Source organism: Sphaeramia orbicularis, chromosome 21 (assembly GCF_902148855.1).
Source record: "Sphaeramia orbicularis chromosome 21, fSphaOr1.1, whole genome shotgun sequence".
NCBI lineage: Eukaryota > Metazoa > Chordata > Actinopteri > Kurtiformes > Apogonidae > Sphaeramia > Sphaeramia orbicularis.
In genome coordinates, this window is record NC_043977.1 from 9,636,644 (window position 1) to 9,655,441 (window position 18,798).

Consider the following 18,798-nt stretch of genomic DNA (forward strand, 5'->3'; position numbering starts at 1 on the left):
TCTCCTTCTAATGGTCTGTATTTTAATGGTTTATAATATGTAAATGACTAGAGATTTTAATATACTTCCTATTGATCACTGAGAAGTCATATATGGACTTTGGTTGAATTAGTTGAGTTCTCCTCCAGTGAAAGTACCACCCACTTCTTTTGGCAGATTGTTCTCCTGCATCCAGACCACAGGACTCTAACATAGAGACAGAACCTGACAACCTCACACATGTAACTGGGGATGTTTCAGATAGAACATGATGCTGACATACAGGGACATTGGGACTATTTTACAGAAGTGCAATGGAAACTAATTAGACACCTCTTCTTGTAATTACAGGATGCTGAAACTCTATATTTTTTTCCAGTTAATTAAGTTGGTTAATGAGTTTTGGGTATATTACGTGCTGTTGGTCAGTCATTCACAGTAGAGTGGAAAAAACAAGATGGAAAAGGGAACGACCTGCAGTAGGTAACTCATACCAACACTGGACCAAAGACAGAGGACAGGACTAATGACGGAAAACTAAAAGGAAATAACATTATCATCAATAGAAATAAGCATAAAAATTACCAGATGTTCAGTCAGATGTCGTCCAAGGTCAACAATCCAATATTCTTGAACTCCATAATCTCATGAATCTTGTAATTCTGACCTGGTTTTACACCTTTTAGTCCTTTTTTTCCTTTTTTTTGTTTAACAGTAGATGACTCATCCCTTAAACACTTAAAACATCCAACGTCCAAAACCATCTACTGATGTTAAATGTTTAGTACCTCTTGATCCACTAATCCTATCAATACATGTAAATAATTGGTGTAAAATTCAGTTTGTCATCTTTTCATGGTCATCAGATATGACCCATTTGGACGTTAAGAGGCTCTGTAGTTACCATGGAAACACTGTCATCTTCTACAACAGGAGTGGCCAGCCCTGGTCCTGGAGAGCCACTGTCCTGCATGTTTTAGATGTTTCCCTCTTCCAGCACACCTGACGGTCGATATCAGGCTTCTGCAGAGCTTTATGACAGGCTTATGATTTGAATCAGGTGTGTTGGAAGAGGGATGCATCTAAAACATGCAGGATAGTGGCTCTCCAGAACCAGGATTGGACACCCCTGTTCTACAAGATTGATTCACCAGTAAAACCCATGGAGTTGGATCAATGACAGTGGATGGACACACTGGGCTTATCGGCTAAAATTAGCTTAGAGGTCTTATTTCTGTCTTTGTGCATAAGAAATCAATATAAGTGAATCCCCAAAGGAACTTTGTGTTGGTAAATGCAAGTTATGCAAATTTACAGGATTTCAGTTCTATTGCAACATGTTCATGGTCATATGAACTATGTTTTCAGGTCAAAAATGTCCAATTTCATCACAATTAATGCTATATTTTCATGTCACAAATGGCCAAGTTATATTTTAACTGAATTTACCTGAAAAACAAATATTCCATTCTTTTAGATTCCCCATTTTTTCTTACAAGATTATATACTACATATCACATGTTTTATTTTTACCGGTTTCAATATGGAGTATGGTGCTGATCCATCCTGCTTATGTTATGCCAATACATACATTAAGAATGTCACACGTCACTTTTTAAATGAACAATTTTCTAATAATAATCATTTTTATAATTAAATAACAGTTCTATATTGTTGTTTACTCTTTAGTATGATGATAAACTATACAATAAATAATTAAGATGCTAGTTTTTGCACAGGGATCATTTCTGGAAACGGTGACATGGCTGCCAAGCATCAGTATGATGGGATCCGAAACAACCGTGTCACATCCGTCCACTGCCACATTTTGTGTTTTTCTTAAGCTGTTATTGTTTTAGATCCACAATACTAACATTTATGAATAAGAGGAGAATTAGCAATAGTAAGTATATAAGTTTATTACTAATAAAGTACTGGCACTGACCAGATCATCATGGGTAATGTCACGTCCGTCCACCAGCAAAAGTTTTCACATACACATGCTATTCAAAATCCAATATTTCTGAAAATATAGCTTCCACTGTCAAATAATATCAGTAGTCTGTGCACAAATGTATTAGCATTATTTCAACACAACTTTTTTTTTTTTTTTGACAAAAATGGCCACTCATTTGACCCCCTAAGAAAATTTTAGCCGTTGTGTATATTAAATAATAAATTAACAAAAGGGAATGAAACATTTCCAAAATAATATATAAAGTGAAACAAACTGACTGAAATGAAGTTAAAAAAAGAAGAAGAAGCAAAATGAACAAAATTAGCTTAAAAAATAAGCATATAAGGATAAATACAGGTAGTATAGGATATCTACAAGGTAAGATTTAAAAAAAAAGAGTCAAAGATTTAGTACATTTAATCTGAGGCAGATCATTTATAAAACATTGTAATCTGGTGTTTACATGTGGATCCACGTCAGTAAATCTTCGTCTCCGGCATAGTCTCATTAAAGTGGAAGCTTTCACTTTGGCTGGATTCCCACGGTGACACATGGCAGCGTCTTCAGAAATAGCCTCTAATGTGTATTTACTGTCATAAATCCCGTGCAAGGCAGCTGATGTGTGTTTGATTCCATGTTGCGTTGCTCTGAATCTCATAATGAGGCGTGTTGACAAATGCAGACGGTGACTCAGGGCTCTGTTATATGAGGATAAACCTCCACGGCGGATAATCCACATACATACTGGATCGGTCCATTTCAGCGCTTTATCCACTTTATCTTTCTTAGAAAAGGCCTCACATGTGGGTTACGCTCCAATTAAACAGAGCTGCAGGACATTGAGTATCGGTTACAGAGGATTTACCAGGGTTAGAGGTGGATCAAAGGTATTTTAAAACGCCTTGCATTGCATTGGACACTATCTGTGTGCACGGGTTAAGTTGTGTTTATTATGGGGTATGTGGTAGCGCTGATGGTGTGTGTACAACTGCACCGATCCGCAGTATTACTTCAACTCTGATGTAGTAATAAATATATTACAACTGATTAGAATGACTTATTACAGCAGACAGTGGTTCATATCAGGACTTGAACATGGATTTAAAGCTGTAATAATGATTGACAGTGAGTTGGGTCTTATTTTTTAACAATTTACACAATTAATTTTACCCAATTTCAATGAAAATGTAGAATCTAAAATTATGTCATATACTAATCATATACTTATTTTTGGATGAGATTATAGCTGTTCAGTTTGACAGCATTGAGTAGAAATGTTCTGAAAATGAAAATCTGAAAATCATATGAAATAAAATATAATATATTACAGTGAGTACATACTTGGGTGAAACACACTTACATTCAGTTGTGATTTTCTGATATGTTTTATTTAATTTTAAAAGAATGTATAACATTTAACTGGGTGATAATGAGTTATATGTTAATTAGAATGATTAAAAATGGCTTTTATTTCATTTGAACGATTTATTTATTTGTGGTTCATATGAATTTAATTGTTCATAGAGTTCAGGTATTAATGTAAATCATCAGTATTAATGTACATAGGTTTCATTGTCATTATCAGATGGAAAATGTAATAAATTCGTGGCATGCATATATAATCGAGTTTCTTCTGTAGATAAACCAGGTCTTATTGGTCAAAAGTTTGGTTGAATTTGATGTTTTTGGACAGTCTCTTATCATGCGCCTCTAACTAGATTACACTTAAATATCTGAATTCATTTCATTTTCCATTTTCCAATAATTATAGTAAAGTCCTCACATCGATTACATCTTATCGAGAGGCAAAATGAGACAGTTTTAGACCAAATCAAAGACAGAAAATTATTCTTAAGCCATCGTGAAACACTGATGAAATGCCTGTTCAATATTTTCATAGCCTTTTGTTGTGGTTTTTGTTGACACATGAATAACTGTGTAGTCTGTATATATTTATATTTGTTGATATTGGCAGAAGAGCAGTGGTCCCAGGACGGAGCCCTGTTGAACACCAGTGCATTTACTGTATGTGTTTTAATGATGAAAACCGGACATTTATCATTGTCTGCTCTGGATTATTGTGTATTTAAACTGGTCAGACTGTGATAATAGTGAATAATTCCTGTTGGACTCATAAAACAGGCCTCCTCCTCCTTCCCCCTCCTCCTCCTCCTTCCCCCTCCTCTTCATCCTCCTCCTCTTCATCCTCTGTAAGGCCTGATTCAGTCCATCTCACATTTTACTCCTACACTGTTATGAAAGATCTGACCTCAGGCCTGAAGCTGCAACTGTAAACCTAGAAAACAGAAGGAAAGCACACATTGTACTGTAGATACAAGACTCCCACAATCAGATGGAAGTGGATAAACACACTATATTTACACATTTATACAGTATGTACATCATATTCACCCAAACACATGAAAACAATCCAAAAAAAGCTGATTTATGAAGAAAAATAAAGACTGAAGGAAAGAGGGAAGAGAAAAAAAACCTTCATCTAAGCATCTGGAAGAAACAAAAAACACATTTTCTCACAGTAGATCTGGCTGTGGTTTTATTTTTAGGTGATTAAGATAAAAAGTAAAATCAGTAAGTTGATCTTTAGGTCTTTAAATGAAGCCACAGTGAGAGTTTTTACATTTTCTTGAATAAAGATGCAGATCTTCATCTTCACCATGTTGGCAATTCAACACAAGCATTCATTTATTTGTTCATTTGTTCGTTTGTTCATTCATTTGTCTTCTTCCTCATTACTGATGGTGTTGTGTCTTCATGCCTGCAGCAGATTCAGTTCCATATGTTCTTTATGATGGACGGTAAAACTGAGAACATGTTTAAACCTCCATCAGTCCCAGATGTTTAATATTCATGTTGAGTCAATGATCTGTACAAGTCATGGTCTGATATGTGTTAAAATGGATGGATGGATGGATGGATGGATGGATGGATGGATGGATGGATGGATGGATGGATGGAAGGACGGACAGATGGACGGGCGGATGGAGGGATGGCTGGATGGATGGATGGATGGATGGAAGGACGGACAGATGGACGGGCGGATGGAGGGATGGCTGGATGGCTGATGGATGGATGGACCTATAGTTATAATACTTTTAGTGCCATGTCAGAATCATTAAAGCCAGATGTAGAAATCATTGATGGTTAAAACGTGTCAGTGGATTCATGACCCTTATGATGATCATTAATTCTCCATCAGTAGATGAAGGTTCTGCATCCTCCTCCTCCTCCTTCGTTCTTCTAAAGACACCTGATCCTGTGGTTCTTCTCTAACTGACCAAACCGCTGACAGAACGTGATCTTTAGTTACAGATAAATGATTCCACTCGTGTTGTGTCTCCGTCTCCTGTTTCCAGGAAGTGGCTGTGGCGCAGTGGGCGGGGCGTTGCCGGGGCTGGTTGGAACCAGCGCTTCATCTGTGATGATGAAACCGTTCCTGACGTTTCCTGTCGAGACTACTTCGCCCGTTGGACTCTTCCCCAACTTCAACACGGTACGATAAGAGTGACCAAGTATTTCTACTGCGTCAAATACTAATAATACTTAATAATACTACTACTACTGCACAGACACAGTACAGTACACAAAATAATAATAATACTTCTACTACTGCACTGAAATGCACAGTACAGTACACAAATATTCTACCTTTTTGTAGTTACAACTCATTTTTTGTATTTTGGTTTGAGATGCATTCAAAGTAATATACATTTTCATATTTTTTGTAAATATACCCTTTTTATGTATGTTTAGAACATGTTTTTGTCCTGAACATTTCATTATGAATTAAGAAGAAGTTAATTAACTGTGACATAATTCATGCTGTGGTCATTCAGTTCACACATAACATATAGTTTAACATTAAACACAACTGGAAACTTAAGACTGCAGCAGGAAAAAGGACAAACACCAACCTGAAAATGAGTTTAAATACCAATTTTCTATTAAAAACACGAGACCAGAGCAATAATCATGATTATATTTACATGTTTTTTCTGTCTTTATGCATTATTTTGTTAATATTCTCTCAGTTTTGTCTATATTTTATCTGATTTTATTCATTATAGTTTGAACAAATACTTATACACACATATACATTACATATTTGTTCTAATGATTGTTGTTTTTTTTTGTAAAGAAAATGAACAGAATCAGCTCAAAATTCCAAAATCATGGTTTCCAGGAGTGTGTCTGTCTTTTCTGATAAATTACTTTAACTTATGACAAAAAAATCAGTATTTGACCTGAAATAAAATCGATAAAATAAATAAAACTAGTATTTACAAACAAATTACAACACTGTGCTCTGATACTGTTGTTTTCTGTGGTGAAAAACAGATTGAATCTTGTAAAATACCTTCATATCAGGACTGTTTGGTGATGTCGTGGACAGACTGTTGACCTCTGACCTCTGGGTTCACCCCTCCAGATGGATCCTGTACAGAAGGCCGTCATTAACCACACCTTCGGCGTAACCATGGTACCCAAGAAGAAACAGGTGATCTCCTGTAACGTCTGTCAGCTGAGGTTCAACTCTGATGTAAGTGAAGTTAACGAGTCTTCTGTTTGTTTGTTGATATAGAATAGAATACGATACGATACAATAGGATACAATAGGATACAATAGGATATGATATAATACAGTACAATACAATACAAAAGGATACAATACAATACGATACGATACAAAATACAATAAAATAGAATATCTTTATTGTCATTGTACAACGAAATTAAATGTGCCATCCAATCTGTGCGTCATATAAAACCTACTATAGGAATATAAATACAAATAAAAGCAGCTAAAATAAATAGGTTTCATTTTAGAACTTTACGTAAGACTGGTCCATAGAATAACACAGAGTTCAAATTAGAATTAGATGACATTTCTTCTCCCTGCTCAGTCATGACACACTGATTAATAATTAAGTCCAGTCCAAATTACAGTTGGGTCCCAAAGGTTCTTCATCTTTGAAATAAACATGAGTCATTCCACTGATGAGTAACTGAAGTCCGATGCTCCACAACCAGTCGCTTACATATAAAGGTGGTCACAGAAGGCTTTTGAGGAAGTCCTTCATGTTGTGTCAAAGAGTCACGAACATTTACAAGGAAATGGAATAACGGATGAATTAGTTTTTCACCATGTAAACCAGGAGTGTCAAACATGTGGCCAAAAGCAGCCACCAAAGGAGTGAAGACTGGGTTAAAATTAAAGGCTAAAGTTTAGTCTTTTTATGCCGTCTGAATCTTGCATTTATTTATTAGCTGTGTATTTGGTTTGCAAAATGAAATAAAAGCAAGACAACGCTGAACAAACTGTGCATGAGAAACCAAAAACTACAACTGAAGAGCATAACTGAAGAAGAGACAACAAGTAGGAATGAAATGATTGAAGATGGGTGGACACAGTGGAGTTCCAGGTCCGTTGTGTTGGACAGCGTGGGTTGGTTTCTGTGTGGTGGATCATGTGTTCATGTTGGATGTAACCTGTAGAGTATGAACACACCTGGTGAAACTGACACTGGACTCATTCACATAATGAGGGCTGAGAGGTGAACCAACCGCCAACCACACATGACTAATTCACCAAACACCTGCTTTATTCATGAACCAACACCGAAAACAGGAATCAGTGCAGAGAGGAGGACAAGGAAACAGGAGAGGAAAACAGGCCTCTCAAAGATACACGCATACATGCACATACATACATACATACATGCACATACATACATACACACATACATGCACATACATACATACATACATGCACATACATACATACATACATGCACATACATATATACATACATACATACATACATACACACATACATGCACATACATACATACATACATACACATACATATATACATACATACATACATACACACATACATGCACATACATACATACATACATGCACATACATACATACATACATACATGCACATACATACATACATACATGCACATACATACATACATACATACATGCACATACATACATACATACATGCATACATACATACATACATACATACATACATACATACATGCATATACATACATACATACATACATACATACATACATACATACATACATGCATATACATACATACATACATGCATACATACATACATACATACATACATACATACATACATACATACATGCATATACATACATACATACATACATACACACATACATGCACATACATACATACATACATACATACATACATACATACATACACACATACATGCATACATACATACATACATACATGCATATACATACATACATACATGCATACATACATACATGCATACATACATACATACATACATGCATATACATACATACATACATACATACATACATACATACATACATACATACATACATACAGTACATACATACAGTACATACACACATACGAGGGCTGTTCAATAAGTTCATGGCCTCACCCAGAAATACTGGTTGTTATAATACAGGATGTTACATTCTTTCGTGATGGGATAGTGATGCTTGAACATCGATGGACCAAGTGCATTGCTGTAAATGGAGATTATGTTGAAAAATAAAATATAAATTATCAGTCTGTGTTGTTCTGTTCTGGGTGAGGCCATGAACTTATTGAACGGCACTCGTACATACATACATGCATATACATACATACATACATACATACATACATACATGCATACATACATACTGTACATACATGCATACATACACACATACATGCATACATACTTACATACATACACTCATACATACACGCATACATACATACACACACACATGCATACATACACTCATACATACATGCATGCATGCATACGCACATACACGTATACATACAAACATACAAACACATACTGTACATACATACATACACATACTGTACATACTGTACATACATACATACACATACTGTACATACTGTACATACATACATACATAAACACTGTATATCTATACCTACATGTCCTGCACATCTACTTCTATACAACTATATACAAATATAGAATTATATGCGCGTACATATAAATATGCACCATATATTACTCCATCTATACTCTTAGAAAAGAAGTTAAAAATCCAATAAACAGAAGTTTAAACCCAATAAAACAAAGTTTAGAAGCCAATATTACATAGATACAAGATGAATTCAGAAATAAGTAAATACATATATAAATTACGTGTGATATATTGCTGCTGCTTGTTCAACTCTGTGAAAACAGCAGGAACTAAGCTGTTTTTGTACTGGGGTTTATGTAGTGCATTTGCATGAAGTTGATGGTTTTCAGGTTGACGTGTCCTGTGTGGAAGGCTCTTTAACACTGGTTCACATACAGGAGTCGATTAATAATTGACCACATGGTTAAATGTTTGACTGTAAGAACATTGGAGTGGTGTCGTCTCATGGTACATCAGCCGTTTAGGAACTAGAACAGTAGTCTTCAACTAGAGACATTCAGCAATAAACTGGAGTAAATCCAATAATTATTACATTAAACTAGAGATAAAAACCAGAGTAAACGGACTCAGTATAAAAAGACACATTTCACATAATAATCCTAAAGGTTTTGCACTTTGTTGATGTTTACCTCAGATTTTACTGCAGTATTTTGTGCTTTCCTTTGTACTTGAAGCTTAAAAATTGTTGATGAATGAAAACAATGTGTTAAAGTTAAGAAGAATTAAGTGTGAAATATTGGAAAATGTAATGTTCTCACATGCAAACACAGAATTTCAACAGATTAAAATACTTTTAAAATACTGTTAAAAAGGTCCTTAAAAATAGCACCTGCTTTCACTTTTATTCAGATACGAACACACAGGGTTTTTTTTCCTACTAAACAATCACTTCTACAGAAATGCATCAGTGCAAATATCTGTTCAGTGCAAACCTTTTTGTTTTTCACTTGTCTGTTAGTTTAGTGTTTTTTTCTTTTACATGTCCTCTAAGTCTTATATTTATTTATTAGTTTTGTATTTGCACCATAAAAAATAAGAAAGAAGCAACAGATGGTGCAGGTGAGACCAAAAATCCCAGTCAGTATTAGTTCTGGTCTCAGATTTTAGTTAAATGGACGACACATTTTCTCCAGCTGTTTGGTCTTTTTACATCTTTTACATCATTTCTGATCTTTACTTAAAGGATCATCTTTTCTATGTGTTATTGTTTCATCCATTTAGGTTTAAATCAGTCTGGATGTTATAGAGAAAAAGAGAAAACAATAATAATGCCCTGCGATGAACTGGCGACTTGTCCAGGGTGTACCCCGCCTTCGCCCCTATGTAGCTGGGATAGGCTCCAAGTGACCCCCATGACCCTAGTGAGGATAAAGCGGGTTCAGAAAATGAATGAATGAATGAATAAAAATGCCCCTCAGATGCATAAAAATTGAAGTAAAAAGTAAAATATGGGGATTTATAGAGTTCAAATGTAGGGAAGATAATGTACCTGATACACGAAAAGGGTCTTATAATCTAAAATAATGAAGTGTTAGTACTTTTCTACAGGTAGATGCAGGTTTTCAGCTCATCTCGTTGTGAATCGTTGGTTTCGTGTAGATTGACAATGCAACATAAGTGTTAGAATTGACACATGAGTACATGGTGATATTTGACCCGATGTTTGACCTGCTGAAACGTCCAACGCCAGCGTTTTCAAATCACAGAGACGAAGCACTGAGTCATGACAGCGGAGACGTATACATGAACATATGGAGGCAGTTTCACCAAACGTCACTTTGAAACTATGGGTCTGAGGGTTTGGGACTGAAACAGCTGCTCCACATAGTTCCCAGCTGTCGGGTGTGTGTGTGTGTGTGTTTGGGGGGGGGGGGGGGGGGTGTTGGAAGATGACCCCTCAGTAATGCAGTTGTGCCAAGTTACAGTATGAGCAGCCGAAGAAAAGCAGTCGTTCTGTATGTCCATCATGGACGACTGTTTAGTAAAGCAGAGGTGTTAAAAGCATTTTAGTTCAGGTTCCACATTCAGACCAATACGGTTTAAAACGGGTTAGACCAGTAAAATAATAACCTATAAGTAATGACAACTACAAACCTATCTCTATGTTTTACAGTGAAAAAGGAAAATTACATAATGAAATTATTTGTCTACAAGCTATCCTTTAACAACCATGAATACCTGACATTTCTCTAGAATAATAAAAAAAAGAAAAAAAGAAAAATAAGCCAAATGAACAGGAAAAAAAATCAATAAAAATTAACAAAATCATTTAAAAAATGGACAAAAAATAAACACATGAATCAAGAAAATGACCAAAAATGAACACAAAAATCAACAACTTGAACAAAAATAAACCCAATATTTGATTCAACTCATGTCAGATGATTCTAATTGTTTGTGCTACTTCTTGTCTCGGGGTCAAAGGTCACATTAAAGAGTGACTTTAACCTTTAGAACATGTTTAGTTCAGTTTTTCTGTGTTTTAAGGCTGTGCACATATTCACTGTATTTTCTTGTTGTATCTGAAAAAAAGAGAATGAGAAATAAATATGTATGAACATTTAACCCTGAAAGACAACACAGACAAAGATGGAATCAGATGTTTGTATACTGTCGACTGTATATGGGTCAAAGTCCATAGAATGTGTAAGAACATTCATCAGACTAAATATGTCAACAAAATGATGCTGTAGAGTACAGGTGTCAAACACACGGCTCCGGGGGCCAAAACCAGCCCACCAAAGGGTCCAATCTGGCCCGTGGGATGAATTTGTGAAATGCAAAAATCACATTGAAGATATTAACAATCAAGGATGTTAAAATCATTTTAGGTCAGACCAGTAAAATACTATCATCATAGCCTATAACTAATGAAAACCATAAATTTTCCTCTTTGTTTTAGTGTAAAAAAAAAAAAAACACAAATGTTTACATTTACAGATTAGCCTTTTACAATAATGTGAATAACCTGAAATGTCTTAAGAGAAGTATGTGGAATTTTAACAATATTCTGCCTGTTACTAAATGTTTTGTGTATTTGTAGATCCACTTTGATTTGTAAGTTGTAATGCACATGTATAAATGATAAACTAAGGTGTAATATTGTTAAAATTGCACTTATTTTTCTTAATAATTTTCATTTTGTTCATATTTGTTTATGTTATGCTCAAGCACAGTTCATAGATGTAAACAGTTTCATTACAGAATTTTGCTTTTTTTCAGTCAAAAACATAGACAAAACTTTGGAGTTGACTTTACTTATAAGTTCTTATCCTATTATTTAAATTACTTTACTGGTCCGGCCCACTTTATATCATATTAGGCTGTATGTGGCCCCTTAACTAAAATGAGTTTGACAGCCCTGCTGTAGAGGTACAACGCTATGACGAAGCATCAGTATGTGATGAGATAGGAGTCAAAATATATAGTTTACATTGTGCAAGTACAATCATAACTATGACATTTATAGATCATGTTAAGGACATCAATATTTTAAACAGTTTCAATAAAATTATGTGAACTGTGACTACTATATATAAAGTATATAATACTGTATGTATGTAGTGTGTAAAATGGTCTTAGTATAAGATTCTGAATGCAATTGTTCTTCATAAACAACTTTTCACAAGTATTTTTTTAAATTTTAAATTCTACGGTGTCATCTGCATAGCAAATAATCAACACTTGAATTAAAGTACATTTATCCCTGAGATTTGTTGAAGTAAAAGTATAAACCTGCAAATCATGGACATACACAAGTAAAGTGCGTATACTACTAATACTAGTACTAAATTTAAGTATAGTACTGCAATAGAAGTACTTGGATTAATAAATAAAACTGTACAGAGATTTTCAGATGATTTTGGGAAAAATCTCAACAGATTAACTCCTTCATTTCCTTCATTCCTTCAAACCTTTACACAGATTTTATTGGGTGCTTCTCTTGTCCAGGTGATTAGTGGGTGTCGGCCTACCCCCCCATACCCCACCCCCACTGCTGGGCTTATAGACAGGGGTCAGAGGTCAGACTGGTTGTCATGGTCATCCTGTGTTTGATTCAGTCTCAGGCCGAGGCTCATTACAGAGGAAGTCGTCATGCCAAGAAGCTCAAGTCTCAGGAGAACAAGGCAAAGGCCAAGCTGTCAATCACTGGAGAGACCAATGGGAGCAGCCCTGCAGGCCCCGCCCTCCCTGTGTCAGCCAGCGGGAGCAGTCAGCACACGGGTGAGTAAAACAAACACACCTCTGGTTGTGAAGGTTATGGGTGGACATGACTGAACTCAGCTCAATCATACTGAGATTTTATTTATTTTATAGACAAAAACTGTTCATAGAGTAAGTAGGTTATAAAACAGAAAATCAAATCACAGACTCCAACAAAACCAGTTATTAAGACATAAAAGTGTTGAGTCTTAGATAATGAAAACCACTGTTTCTGTGCTCTGACGTTCCATAAACTATTGTTTTCAGTGTCATTGGTTAAATCTGGAGGAAATACTTTAAATTAAATGACTTTAATTTTTTTTTTTTACCACAAACAACAATGTGGACTTTGATGAACTTCTGTTTTTATGTGTTTCATGTGTCTAACCTCCTCCTCCTCCTCCTTCTTCTCCTCCTCATTTTCCTTATCCTCCACCTCTTCTTTTATTCCTCCTCAGACTTGTTATCCAGCCTGTCCTCCTCCTCTCCTCCTCTACAGCCCTTCCTCCTTTCCTCCTCCTCCTCCTCCTCCTCTAACAGAGCAGGCAGTGAACCTCCTCCATCCAGTCCTCCTTCAGCTCTACCAGCTCCGGGCCTCTCCGCCTCTTCTTCCTCCTCCTCTTCTTCTTCTACATCCAAAGCCTCTCCTCCTCCTCCACCTCCTCCTCTTCCTCCTCCCTCCTCTTCTAGCTCCTCCCCCCTGGTCCCTCCTCCTTCTCCTGCTCCTACTCCCTCCTCCCATGATGCTCCTGTGTCGTCGGAGTCTGAGGAGGAGAAGGCGAAGAAGCTGTTGTACTGTTCTCTGTGTAAAGTGGCCGTCAACTCATTGTCTCAGCTGGAGGCTCATAACGCTGGTGAGTAGAAGAAGGAGGACAGGTCAAAGGTCAAACAGACTAGAGCTATGAAGGACAGGTCAGAGGTCAAACAGACTCTAGAACTACGAAGGACAGGTCAAAGGTCAAACAGAGTCTAGCACTATGAAGGACAGGTCAAAGGTCAAAAAGAGTCTAGCACTACGAAGGACAGGTCAAAGGTCAAACAGACTAGAACTATGAAGGACAGGTCAGAGGTCAAACAGACTCTAGAACTACGAAGGACAGGTCAAAGGTCAAACAGAGTCTAGCACTATGAAGGACAGGTCAAAGGTCAAATAGACTCCAGAGAAAAAATTGACATCATATTACTGTGATATATTTTACTTTTAGAGTTGACGCTCCAGTAAAAACAGCTCCATGACCTGTTTTGTATCTTAATGCTCAAAATGTGAAAGAAAAACCAACAAATTCTACAGTTAAAGTTTGGTTTATTTACATTTGAACTGTTGTCAGAATACTTTCTACAGTTTTCATCTTGTCATCATAGGGTCTCATCTGTTTGTCGCCTTCAGGGTCAAAGCACAAGACGATGCTGGAGGCTCGGAGCGGCGCCGGTCCGATCAAAGCCTACCCCCGACCCGGCGCCAAACTGAAGAACGGCAGCAGCTCCACCCTAAAAGGTTCAGGTCTGCAGAACAAAACCTTCCACTGCCAGATCTGTGACGTCCACGTCAACTCTGAGATCCAGCTCAAACAGGTGAAAGTCACACAGAGCATGTGCAGTAACGCATCTCATCTGTATCTGCATTAACCCTCTGGTATCACAAAGGTCCTTTAATCACCTAAAGCACATAATATGCATAGTGTCATTGTAATGTCAAAATGTTTGTTTTTAAATTAAAGGACAAAAAATTATTTCATCAACTTGAGCCATAAACAAAAATCCCAAACACTCAAAAACTGTCATATTTTTAACTCTTTAAATGCCTTGTTTGTAATGTAAAAAAAAAAACATGTATATATATGTATATATATATATATATATATATATATATATATATATATATATATATATATATATATATATATGTTTTTTTGTTGTTTTTTTTTGCAGTATACTACATAAAAATTGGATTAGTTATTCTTTCATTTTTTCATCCTGTCATAAGTCAGTGATTAACACTGGTTAATATAATTATAATTTTTTGTTCTAGGTCAAATGTTAAATGCTAAAATGTGTCAGTGTCCATTTTGTACTCGCTTGGTAGAGTGGTGTTAGTGTAGGAATTTAACATTGTTTACAATGTGCTGATTTTAGTGGATGGGTCAGAATTTTAAAAATCCTGCAAAAATGAACAACTTTTGAATTCTGATCTAAAACAAATTGTGAATAATAATATGACCTTTTATAACATGAAGTGCAAAGTGTGCATAATATGCTCACCTGGATACTGGAGCGTTAACCAGTGTTGTGTGTCCTCAGGTTCATTGTGTGTTTGTCGTTGTTGTTGCAGCACATCTCCAGCAGGAGGCACAAGGACAGAGTGGCAGGAAAACCCAGTAAACCCAAATACAGCCCATACAACAAACAGCAGCGCAGCTCCATCACAGTAAGAGTCTCTGAATGTCTGCATTTACATCCAATTCACATGCATTTAATAACAGACAAAACTATACACTTCTGTAAATCTGTAAAAACTGACTGCCTGTGAAATGTCTGTAGATCAGTAAATCAATAAAAACTTCTGTTTCTGTTGATGTGAATGTTATATTTAAAATCATCATTTAATAAAATAGAATTATATATATCGTTCTGCAGTGATTCACTAAACTTGTCTTTCTCAACCTCATCTTCTTCCCCTTCTTGTCTCTTTTCCTTATCTCCTCCTCTCCTCTTCTCCTCACCTTTCCTTTACTCCTTTCTTCATCTCCTCTCCTTGTTTCTTTCCTCCTCTCCTCTACTCATCCCCTTCTTTTCTTTTCTCATCTTCTTGTTTGTCCTTCTGTCTTTTTTGTCTACTCCCCCTTGTTTTACTTCTATCTTGTCTTCTTTCCTTTCTTCCTCTACTTCTTTATTTTCTTTCCTTGTTTTGTTTCCTCATTTGCTCCCCTCATTTTCTTTCCTCCTCTTCTCTCCTCACCTCCTCTCCTTGTTTATTTCCTTCTCTCCTATGTCTTGTCTCCTTTCCTCATCTCCTCTTCCAGAAGGACTTGGTGAAGCCTCCTCTGTCTCCTTCCTTCCTCTCTTCCCCCTTTGCTCCTCCCTCCTCCTCCCTCACCCCCTCCCTCACCCCCTCCCTCTCTCTGCCTCCCTCCTCTCTGTCCTCATCTCCTCTCCTCCCCGCCTCCTCGTCTCCTCTCTCCTCGGCCATCTCTCTTCATGCTCGCCCTCCGGCTTCCACGTCGCTCTTCACCGCCTCCTTCCTCCGTCCGGCTCCTGGACCAATCAGAGCCAGCCAAGGGTCCATCCTCTTCTCGCCATACTGACCTCTGACCTCCGCCCAGGAAACCCATCCCCCTCCTCCTTCTCCTCCTCCTCCTGGATCAGATGCCTCCACAGGCCTGATGAGACAAACAAAGAACCAGAACCAGAACTGGAAAAGCTGGATTTATTTGTCTGGTCATGGATCTCAAACCTTGGAAAAGTGAGGATACAAAAAGGCGTCAGTGAACATTGAGGATGTTTTCATCATCTGTCGTTTCCATGACTACCACGAAAAACTGCTCAGAGACGGATGACAGTCATGAGTCTCGGCTTTAATTGGAGTTAGTTTTGTGTCGATATGAGGTGGAAAATATGATGAAAAAGCAACTAAAAATTATTAAGAAACAACAAATCTATCAGCAAAATTAAAGGTTTCCTCTAACATACTCAATGTTCACAGAAAAAAATGCAAAATAATATGGTTTTTTTTCTAGTTTTTACATGTTTCTCTTTTAAATTGAGTTTATTTTAAGACATAGGTTGAACATCTGTCTGTGATGAACTGACATTATGATCAACAGGTCCAGTCCGGCTTACAGCATGAATTTGGGAAATGCAACAGTTACACTGAAGATATTAACTCTTATTTTAGTTCAGGTTCCACATTCAGACCAATTGAATCTAAAGTGGGTCAGACCAGTAAAATACTATCATAATAACCTATTTCATTCAGTAATTTATTTTAATAAGTGAATTTTTCTCTGAATTTGCTGTAAAAAAGGTAAAATTACATGAATACATTTACACTATCCTTTCAAGAAAATGTGAATATATTGAACAAATATGAACAACCTGAAATGTCTTAGTAGAAATAAGTGTAGTTGTACCCATATTCTGCCTGTTATTAAATGTTTTGTGTATTTGTAGATGCACTATGATCTGTAAGTTATAATGTACATGTGTAATGATAAACTGAGACAGAATATTGGTAAAATTGCACTCATTTTTCTTAATAAATTTAATTTTGTTCATGTTATTCACATTTTTTAAAGGATAGTTTGTAGATGGAAACATTTTTCAACACATAGAGAAATGTTTGGAAATTATTTATATATTATTATGTTATTATTGTACTGGTCTGATCCACTTCAGTTCATGTTGGACTGAGTTAGGAACCTGAACTAACATGAGTTTGACATTCCTGCCTCAGAGGATTCATTAGAAGGTGACTTGTCCAATTACTCTTGGACTCCGAACATCTCCACAGCAGGTTTTATAAGGTTTATAAGATCATTATCATGTTTTCTCTATATCAACGTGAACTTGATTTATGACTAATTAAAGCTGAGACTCTGAAACATAATGCAGCACTGACATTAAATAACTACATAAATACTAAATGATATATTTAAATAAAATATAAAATGGGGATAAAATGAAGAAAAAGAATGTGACATGATACTGGAAATAAAAACCGACCCATGACATAAAATCAGGATAAAACTCTGAGCCAAAGAAAATAAAAGAAAATAGCATATCAAGAGTATTTTACTTTGCAAACATGTGCGAAATACCCATATCTAAATGTTCACGTCTTTACATTGTGAACTGTGAATCCACAAAGTCTCAGAGATTGATTTTAGCTGATTTTAGTGCAACTGAAGTGACAAGAATCAAAACCGGGTTCCAGAAAATCTGCAAATTTCTGCATCTGTGCATGAATTTTGCTGCATTTTTATTGACTGACAGCGAGTAAATGGACAAATGATGTCAGTTTCTAAAACTTTACCTTCATTTTGAGCAAGTTAGTGGTGACGTTTGCACTAACAAATGGTTTTTATCATGTGGTTGAACTGATGGAGCATCGTGTTGGACCTGCAACGAGCTCTGATTGTGATTCAGTGTTTGGAGGAAGAGGAAACAAAAAGGAGTGGGTTTAGATCCAGAAACAAACAAACCTGCACTATAGGATTTTTAAAAACAAAACTGATCATGAATCCACAAACAAAATGAACAGTAATGTGTATGTTTGTAAATCTGAGATCCAGGTCCTGGTCCAGATAAAGGTCCAGGTCCAGTATCTGTGTCTTCCTGTCTCCACTGCCAGTGGACTCTGGACCAGACTAATTCCTGGTTCTAAGGCCTTCTGACTGACTGATGGTCTGCTTCCCCTGAGTCGGACCAGAACCGGGAGTCTGGACATTAAAAAGCAGAACTTTTCCAGAACCAGGAGGGTCAACAGGAGGTTCTGCAGCTTCTCACTACCTGCAACAGCAAAGGAAGCCTCTTCCTTGGATAAGCTTTCGGACTTCACCTGAGTGGAACATTTTCTTAAGTTTTTTTGTGCTTTATTTATTTTATTGCGAACGTTGTGAAAATGAACCTAAAGCTTTTTCAACATTTT

The 18,798-nt window shown here is 36.4% G+C and overlaps 1 protein-coding gene across 4 annotated transcripts in view; it reads left to right on the top strand.

Annotated features, from left to right (window-relative positions):
- The window catches only part of znf385b (zinc finger protein 385B), a 73,292-nt gene extending 56,092 nt beyond the window's left edge, over positions 1 to 17,200 (top strand). The window contains exons 5-11 of one of the 4 annotated variants that reach the window (XM_030125051.1): positions 5,314 to 5,450; positions 6,387 to 6,497; positions 13,013 to 13,175; positions 13,613 to 14,008; positions 14,542 to 14,726; positions 15,484 to 15,579; positions 16,175 to 17,197. In XM_030125051.1, the coding sequence (XP_029980911.1) occupies positions 5,314 to 5,450; positions 6,387 to 6,497; positions 13,013 to 13,175; positions 13,613 to 14,008; positions 14,542 to 14,726; positions 15,484 to 15,579; positions 16,175 to 16,456 (1,370 nt within the window). In that variant the 3' untranslated portion in view covers positions 16,457 to 17,197. Of the gene's footprint in view, positions 1 to 5,313; positions 5,451 to 6,386; positions 6,498 to 13,012; positions 13,176 to 13,612; positions 14,009 to 14,541; positions 14,727 to 15,483; positions 15,580 to 16,174 lie in introns of all 4 variants that reach the window. The other 3 variants (XM_030125050.1, XM_030125048.1, XM_030125052.1) reach the window with 3 other exon arrangements.
- Positions 17,201 to 18,798: the final 1,598 nt, after the last annotated feature.